Source organism: Acipenser ruthenus, chromosome 8 (genome assembly GCF_902713425.1).
Source record: "Acipenser ruthenus chromosome 8, fAciRut3.2 maternal haplotype, whole genome shotgun sequence".
Taxonomy (NCBI): Eukaryota; Metazoa; Chordata; class Actinopteri; order Acipenseriformes; family Acipenseridae; genus Acipenser; species Acipenser ruthenus.
This window is the reverse complement of record NC_081196.1, coordinates 1,810,692-1,820,182: the sequence shown is the minus strand read 5'-3', so window position 1 is coordinate 1,820,182 and position 9,491 is coordinate 1,810,692. Positions and strand designations below refer to the sequence as shown.

The 9,491-nt window shown below is 44.0% G+C and overlaps 1 protein-coding gene across 1 annotated transcript; it reads right to left on the bottom strand.

The window, feature by feature from the left end:
* Positions 1–204: 204 nt before the first annotated feature.
* On the bottom strand, positions 205–9,083 carry LOC117407261 (protein shisa-2-like). The gene is made up of 2 exons (XM_034012053.3): positions 7,945–9,083; positions 205–4,605 (listed from the first exon to the last, which is right to left on the bottom strand). The coding sequence occupies exons 1-2, from the start codon at positions 8,243–8,245 to the stop codon at positions 4,031–4,033; spliced, it is 876 nt and encodes a 291-aa protein (XP_033867944.2). The 5' UTR covers positions 8,246–9,083; the 3' UTR covers positions 205–4,030.
* Positions 9,084–9,491: the final 408 nt, after the last annotated feature.

Sequence of the window (9,491 nt, the reverse complement as noted above, 5' to 3'; positions counted from 1 at the left end):
AAAGTGCAAACACTTTGATTGAGCTGCAGGTATTTTTTACTTCCCAGTATGAAGTGGATTCGTGTAAATGCTGTGCTCTTTAGGTTATGCCATGAATATACTATTCATTAGCTGATAGACTAGCATCTGTTTAAAATGATATGTAGCCTTGTAATAAAGATTGTAGTTGTGCTAGTACTGCTAAACTAAATACAAGAAACCTACTTTGACCCCATAATATATTTATTGAGTAAAAGCATTCTTTTCATGTGTAGAACCCTTGGTGCTCTTCCAAAGCATTTCCAGTCCTTACACCAATGAGTCACATGATTACAATTACAAAACAACTAAACACTTTGACCTGTTGGCAAAAAACATTGCTACACAATAAAAACTTAAAATGTTTTTTTTTTTCTGTACAAGTAAACAATACAAAAAGTGTTTCACCTGAATTGGATTATCATCAAGAGGAACGGAGGGTAATAACGTTTTTGTTAAATGATACAAACAACAGCTTTGCCACTGTTTCAAAGTCCAAAGAAGTCTTTATTGAAAGATGGAAATAAGACTCCTATCGCGTTGCAGTTTCACCCATTCCAGGTTTGATTAGCCACAGAGTTACTAAACTAATGAAACCAGGATTGGATCAAACTGCTATGCAGTGGGAGTCTTTTTTCCATCCCTGTTGTCTCTTTTGGGTACTTGCTGGGATAGCAGAGATCTGTGCACAAACACTGATGCTTCTGACCCATGTTTATAATGGCAGGGGGTGCTTATATTTGAGGACACTGTCTCGGGCACAGTTGCGTGGCAGTAGTTCAGTGCACAAAGATTTGGCCCAGTGTTCAGCTTGTGGGACTCTGTTCTGTGGACGGAAAGTACGACAAACGGTTAGAAACGTCCGCTAGCCCTGCACCAGACCTGGGTTTCACAACTCCCCTTGTTCAGGTATGTTACTGAAATCAGCAGGTGCCAGGACTTTGAACAATCAGACCCCTGCTCAGTCTGATCTGAGCTGATCACACCTGAGTACGTCTCGCCTGCGTCTGCAGGGTGACGGTTAGGAGTTGTTGGTGCAGCTATAAGGAAAGAACAAAATGTTTTAACAGGTTGCTCAGACTCCTGGCTACTGAATCACCTGAATGAGACACTTCATTGATGGTAGTTTGGAAACCCAGGTCTGGGTGCACGGCTCGTGTGAGTTTCTAACCCTCTTCAAACCATGTTGTCAGTCAGAGATGCATTCATAAAAAACACTAAAGCGTTATGAATGGGGCACACACACACACACACACACACACACACTCACTCACTCACACACGTTAAACCCTAATTCAGATTGATTCTGGACTGAAATGGTATAATCGTGACAAAGCCTCACTTCAAGATAGCTTTAAATCCAATCTAGATCTCTTATAACACATGTGAAGACACTGAAGCAGAATGCCCATTAAGGAGCTCATTCCACTCATGACTCCAATCTAGTGTCCAGTATGATATTTCAGAGCATGGGAACATGCATTCTAACTGGCTGGCTGCTTCTGTGGACCGCACAGCACTTCATATATTAAATTACCAATTACTTGAGCTCACAACTCTGCCGCCACATGTGACTGCAAATTTAATTTAAAAAGAAATGTTGGTCCCCTAACTGACCTGCCACCTGGCAATCTCTTACCAAGTAATCCCTTGTGATATTAAAAGTGGGTATTATGTGCAAGGCCAGCGACCACGGGGACAAGCTGCAGTGTGCTGACTGAGTGCGGGGCAGTGTGAATACTGCTTGTATTGAATGAAGAATAAGGACTGCCAGTATATCAGGGTGTGTTAGCTTTTTATCAAAGCGTGGAAGGACACACATTATGAAAAGCATTGACTTATTACTTCTTACATAACCTTCAGTGATAGAATGTGCAGTAATACTAAAAGAAACATGCTCAATTATTTGACAAACGTTTTGACTAGAAGACGCTGAGAAAGACTAAATGCTTGTCAGAGCTTTTAAAATGTTTCTTTTAATATTACTGCATTAGGACTTGCTCCTTGAAATGGTAAGTCGTACACACTGGACACTAACAGATTTACTAGCACAGCTCTGAGGTATTCTAAGTCACTTCGCTTTTGCCCCTTAGGAATGAGGAGTTAAAGTAAATCCTTTTTAAGAATTTAGAATGCCGGAATGCTGTTATTCCATTCCAGCATTCCGTGTTCACTCCCCAGCGTGCTATAATCTATAATCTATAATCCATGCGTGTGAGTGGACTGTGTTTTACAGTAACCCGTAATTATAAGAGAAAATACATTCAGACAACCTCTTTCTCTGTTATCTGAGCATGCTTGAGTTAGTCAGGGAGCTTTCTCAGCTTGCCGTTGTTTGCTCGCTGCTTTTGTTTGTAAGAATTCTGTTTACAGTGGATGCACAGCACTGGGATTTGTTTAAGATATCTCTGCTAGTCTCAACAAGACGAAGCACAGGAATTTGGCCTCCTATATTTTGGGGGAAAGGCAATTTTTTTTTTTTTTCTTAACCAGGATTTACCTAAAGACTGCACGCATGTGTGTGCATATATATCTCTTACAGTAGGTATTGGATTGGATTTCTGTTTAGGCATTTTATCTGTTTCGTTATTTAGGATACACACACACACACACAGTTTTACTGCTTGCATTTGTCCTGCTTTCCACTCACATCTTTCAAACCCATCGTGTGATATGTCTGTCTAGTTGACTGACAAATGCACATTGGAGCCCCTTTTATAAACAGGACAGCACCCTCTCCTGTTATACATGTCTGCAACAAAATGCTGGATTATATGATGCAAGTGTAGAAGCATGTGACACAGATTAAAGTACCCTCTTTGGACTCCAAACAGAGCAACAGCCCCTCTGACTGACAAAGCAAGGAACGGGTTTGACCTTTCACCCGCAGCACACAGTAATGTCAGGAAGCTTCTGCTATGAAGAGGTACCGTTCACTTATCTGATGAATGCATCCCTGCAAAGCAAGATTTACACTGGATCTACACGCCACTGGGGGTTGTTTACATAAACGTGATTCCAGCAGCTTTTAAAAGTTAATAAATCAAGTTTCTCGTGTTTCGTTTAACCAAAATCTAGCGCTGCCACCTCATATATTTATTCATTAAGAGATGACATCCCTGCGTGTCAAGGAGATATTACATTGTTCCAGGTGCAGAAGGACCCACATTCAGATTTAGTACCTTGTTATTGTTCCTGTCTTAGTGGTACGGGTTCGATACTCAAGTGGTATATTTTAATATAGGTTTCTAGAGAGTTTACTTGACTTACACTATACTGTGCAACACTGTTAACTGATGCAGGGTTTGCCTTTCTTTTTAGAATAATAATTGGACAGAACAACTTTCCATGGATTGAACTCTTGTATAATTTAATAAATGGACAGTTATCGAAAAGGCTGCTCCATTTTGCACCAGACCCCAGTCCTCTTCTTGATGCGGTAAATGACATGGAATCTGCACGTAGAATTTATTTTTTTAAGGAGCACACCCACTGTGCAGTTTAACAGTTCAACTGAACAATCTTATTATAAAGTCCATCTCACACACACACCCCATCACGACTCCTCCTGAAATCAGGCAAGCTAGTCCACACAATCCTGGATCCGCACCAGAAGTGCTGCCAGTTCAGAGGATGGAACCCAATCCACCTTCACTGCAGAACGGTGTCTGGATCGGAGACATACAAAGAAGGGCTATTGTTAGATTAGCCAGACAGCAAACCAGGAAATACTGCGGGTGAGCTTTTAAAAGCAAAGCACTGGAGAGCAGGAAAGACTGTAAAAAGAAATAAAATCATTCCCAGAGATTGGTACGGACTTCTTCAAACCAAGAGTTGTGAACTGCTTTCTACAGACATAAAGTTTGGTATACAAATTCAATTCAGTTCTCAGGATCCAACCCCTGCTTCCTTAGTCCATTAGAAAAAATAAAGACTTTATTTATTCTTTTAAAAACAAACAAAAAAAACGTGTTTTTCTTTTCTTCACTGTCTATTATTATTAGGACTTATTTCAAACAGTCACAGCCGGGTACTTCTGTTCGCTGTTCATGCTGCTGGGGGGGTAGGGGGACTGCAGTTGCCGGTACCCTCCTCCCTGCGTGCCGTCGTGGAAGGGGGGCGCAGGGGGCATGGCCAGGGCCTCGTGCTGGATGGCGTATCCCAGATACTGGGGGTGCAGGTACTGCCCCTGATGGGGCATGATCTGGGTGGCCTGCTGGCAGTTCAGCACGGAGAAGTTGGTGGGCATGTTGACGTAGACGTTGCTCAGGCCCCCGTCCGGCGGGAGGCAGCAGTTGGCCTGAGCCCTCACGATGGGCCCTCGAGGCCCCCCGGGCCCTCCGGAGTTGGCGCTGGAGCTGGAGCTGGCAGCGGTGCTGGACTGGCGCGAGGAGGAGCCCCGCGAGGTGCTGGTGCTGGGGATCATAGGGATGGTCTCCATCAGCCGGCTTCCCCCTGGCGCTCGACTCTGCTGGGGCTCCTGCTTGGGGCGCAGGCAACGGCAGCAGCAAACCGCCACCAGGGAGCCCAGGATGACGAAGGCAACGAACACAGAGCCCACGATCAGGAAAGGCACGTAGATCGGCACTGCGAGGAGGAGATAAGAGCTCTGTTACACACAGGGTTGGGACATTTAAAGAGATGTAAGAGATTGCTTACTCAAGGCGTTTCGTTTCCAGTGAAGGGGCTGGCATTTTACCAGCTATGTTATTAATGTTATTTAAAAAAAGACCTCTTGAAGCTATCTTGGTTTCCAGGTGACCAGAAAAGGCACATCCAAAACAATGCATGAAATAGAAATCGCAATACAAGTATTTAAATAAATGGAACATTACTACAGACCGAGTATTTTTGGTAATTCCAGCTATCATTTCCTGAACTTCCCCCCTTATTGCAGAGCAGTTTCAGCCATTCCAGGTTATACTGTGAGCCTGAAGTAAAACTTGGAATAGATTGAATGGCAATCATTAGACACAATGGCTGCCCAATGGCTCTGCTTAGCTCGGAGGAAATTGGGAACATAAGAAAAAACTTAAGTGAAAGCTTGGCTGGTCAAGTCAGCAAAGAACCACTCCAGGGCTTCTGTGAAGAATGTGAATTGGCTTACACTGCAACAGCAAGATGTCAATGTTGTTATGGTAATGGCCGGCCGTGTGTTCACAAGAGTGCAGCAGGGTTAAAAGCAAAAGAATAAGACTTAGTTCTGTTTTGGCCAATCCAGTAAAACAGTAAGAAAACAAGTGAGACAATCTAAAAAGAAAAGTGTACGTACCAATTTTTACTACATACACAGTACCTGCTAACCACAAACAACGCGTCGTAATACACAGACTTGCAATCCCGCACACTGCTCTCCTGTGCCTTTGAATGCAGAATAACTTGTTTGAAATGCTTGACTGCCTATGCCTGGCCCCTTTCAGAAACCGTACGTTAAAACATTTTCCCATCCACCCTCGACAGAAGCGACACGGATACAGTTACCGTCTGCTCTCCAGGCTTCCCTCTCCTCCTTTTCAAATCCAGCACAATAGGTGCACTTGGGTTCAGCTGTGATAATATTTCAGGATTTGAAAGCTAATGCATTAACTGACAGCGGTTGTTTGAGTACAGGACCGGATGAATTCTTCGGCTTATTTGTTTGTTTTTCTTTATAGCACAACAAATGAGTTGCAAAACTATGCATGATGCAAAAATAAAAACCGAGACGGTCTGCATCCCATTATCTGTTAGCTGTGCTTGCTCTTCATGGGAGACAGAAAGGAGCAGTAAACACTGGAGCTGAATAATAACATTACAAAGGGTTTTTATGTGCCTGCCATAAACTGCATGCAAAAAAACTGGCTGAGAGTTTGTAAGATGTGGCAGTCACAGCAGCCTTCAAATGTCTGCTTGGGTAACGCTGTGCTGTATTATTCCATGTGTGTGACCACAACAGTGACCAGGCACGCTGTATGTACCATTTAAACAGTGACCCTTCTCTGAGGGGTCCGGAGTTCTGTGACAGTGCTCTTCCACTGGAGATAATTCACATTGAGGTAAGCAGAGGGGCAAGTCTTCAGCTGGAACGTCAGTCCTCGTTTGGGGGGGGGGGATTTGTTTAGCATCATGATGGAGTGGACAGAGCTGCTTTTAGGAGCCTGGCAACCAGGGCAATTGCCTGGCATCACAGGCCATGGGGGACCCCACTAGGGTACGTTAGGGTGTATCTGGGGAGCAGTAAAAAAATGTTTAACAGCTATGTAACAATAATTCGGCCTACTGATCTTTTAGTTTGCATTGTGGATTTCAAATTGATGTGTTTATTTGTTATGTGAAAGTCCTTTTCCAAGCAAAGCAGCAGTGGAAATCAGCCAGGGCGCGGGTGAGAGGAGGGAGGGAGGGAGGGAGGGAGGGAGGGGCCCACGCCTTTGCCTGGGGCCCAGGAGTCCAATGCTGGCTCTGGGAGTGGAGAGGAAACGCAGAACAAGCCCCTCTTTCCTCTGTGAAGTTGCCAGCTCTGATCATGACATGAGGTGGACACCAGGCACCCAGCAAGGTTACAGAACTGCCCTTGTTCAGGTATATTATTGAAATGATCAGGTGCCAGATATCAGGCCCCTGCTAACCCTGCTCTGAACTCCTGAACTTCTCATCACAGCATGAGTAAGTCTCACCTAAGTCTGCATGCTTTTTATTTGCAGCTGCTCATGCTGCTACAGGGGAGGAACAACTGATTTAACAGAGTTTTGATTGCCCAATTAAACAACATACAGTACTGTACTTTACTGAGAGGGCTCTGAAACCAGACCTGGCGTGCATAGGAATGGTGCGAGTTTGGAATTCAAGCATTCTCCCTCAGGATCGCTAATTCAGCTTACAGCACGTATTTAGCAAGAGTTCGTGATTTCTTTATAAACTACCTGAGTTAGTCTGAAACCCACTGCATTAATGTATGGCCTGTGTGCTAATGCCAGTACAGAACCTACTTTTTACACCATGTCTTGAAAAAAAGATGTCAGTTTCATAATTTATGCATCTGTCATTTAAACTCAGAATTCGCATGTCTACGCAGCTACTGATGAACAGCTGTCGCTGTCAATGGGGCTTAGTGGAATATTACAGCACGAGCGCAAAACAGATGTTAGCGCATTTGCAATGTTACTGTATTTAGACAAGTTAAATACGTTATCTGTTTAGAAGCAAGAATTTTATTCAGCTAATTAAGTGGTAAAATGCGTCTGCTCGAATATTATTATTATTATTGTCACTACGGTAGCAGGAGTGAATCGAGTGGTACACTTTTACAATGTAAATTAAATAGTGTCTTAGTCTTTATGCAAGTACAAGTTTGGCATTAGGGTTACCACCTCTCAGGAACAAAAAAGCGAGACATCTGAACAGAAGGGCGGTTGTTAAAAGTCTCGACTCTCTAGAAATCCTACAGTAACATTGAATACACTATTGTAGTGCGGACAATCAGTTCATACTGCGAGTCTACTGCAGTGATATTTATTATCTTGAATTATCTAACTTGTATTCGCTTTACGGGAGTGCCATTGCGGTGTTGCTGTAGTGGTCTTGTCTGCATGTATAAATAAGCGTTCGATCAAAAACAGGACACTATTAAAAACCAAGATGTGTTAGCGTCCCGGGAAGGCATATTGAAATCCCGGGACACCTCCCTCTAGATGATCAAGGGAAAAGAAGGACACTTCTAGGATCCAAAGTGGCTACTAATTATCAAACACATGAAACATAAGGCACTCAAGATGGGCATTGCCAGTCAGTGCAGTCGCGCATATCTATCTATCTATATATATATATATATATATATATATATATATATATATGCAATCATGCACAGTGTAGCCGTGGCTCATATAACAGGCTCCAATGGGAAGAGCGCAACACACTTTTTAAGAAGCTATCTTTCTATCTATACGTTACCTGCTGCATTATCGTTGTCCTGGTCTCCTTTCCCTGGCTCCGTGACTTTCCTGTCATTTTCGCACGTCCCTTGGTCCAGCCGGGCCTCCGTGCTGGAGCAGCAGTACCTGAGGGCGCATTTCCCGCAGCAGATGGTGGCATCTGCGCTGTCATAGAGTTCCGGGCACTGGAACCCGTCGCGCCAATTACCCTGCGCATCGAGCCAGCCGTGGCAGTACTCGCCGCTGGCTTTTACATCAATTACTGACAGGAGAAAAGTCAAAGCAAGGACAGCGAACAATGGGAAACTTTCACTCCACATGATTTAGCGGCGCGAGAGCTGCTAGATTGTGTACAATTATTATTATTATTATTATTATTATTATTAAATGTTGAGTGCCCTTGTTTATTTGTTAAACGAAAGGAGCGGGCACCACCTTGACACTTATGATTTTGTCATTTGTCTAAAATGTGTACAAATTAACAACACCTTATTCAAATATACCGGGTTCTGCAAGTACATGATAAATAAAACAGGACTCCAAAACGTTCGTCTCTGTATATATGTACAGAAGGAGTCGCTTTCACACTGCGGGTTTGCAGCCCAGTTAATTCTGCTAGTCCTCTTGCCCAATGTTTATTCTCCAAGCTCCAATCAAACCCGTGTTACGAATCATTCTCAGTGCAACAGGAAAACACAGCATGCTGCTTGATTATACCATCCAGAGAAACGCAAAGCAGAGCCCACAGAACTGCGTGCCGTTTACGCTGTCCAGCCCCCTTCAAATGCAAACTTCGTCTTCAAACTTTCCAGCAACAGTCTCGAAAAAAGTGCAGCCCAGAAGCAGATTTGACACCTATAATCCACTTGCGTTCTGTGCGGTCTACCTTCCAAACCTCGGGGTCTGCTCTATTAACTCCAAGAGAACAAATGCATTGACACTTTTAGAAAGTAACGAGAAATACAAAAAAAAAATCAACAATGATATTTAAATACACCACGGCTTCCTCGAGTTATTCACAATTCAGAAAGTCCAAACGGCAACCTTTCTTTTCCTACCCCGTGCTGTGCTTATCAGCGCAGTGTGTTCCCGCAGCGATGTGTAAGTGTGCGCTTCCACTGCTCGACATGCCAAGTGAAAGACTCACCGCCTCCTCTCTCTCTACCGTTACTGAATGAACAGGGAGACTGCCTTTCAATAAAGGGCGCTTCATCCAGGCCCGCGCCTGCGCAGTGGGGTAGTCTGTTCCCCCCTCGCTGAATGTAACGCAGTCAATGCTAACGAGGTTTCTGCTAACTTGTATCGTGCTGGTTCCTGCGCTCTGCAGAAGACTGGGGCCGCGGACGCTTCCTTTCCTCTGTGCAATGCCCTTGGGACCTCTGGAAATAAAAGACCAGAATCCAGCTATTGTTGCGACACTGCTGTTTGCAAGCAACTTAAGCCAAGGGAAAGAGGCTCGCATATGTATGCATACTGATGCATGCCTACATGCATACATGGGTTTGTTTCTTTAGTTTGGAAGCCAGGGGGACACTTTTGTGAACTAAAGTATTGTCAGCTTTGAGG

Coding starts and splice junctions, on each gene's coding strand:
- LOC117407261 (XM_034012053.3), bottom strand. CDS start 8,245: ATGTGGAGTGAAAGTTTCCCATTGTTCGCTGTCCTTGCTTTGACTTTT. Junction 4,606..7,944: donor GGACAACGATAATGCAGCAG/GTAACGTATAGA, acceptor TCCTCCTCGCAG/TGCCGATCTACGTGCCTTTC.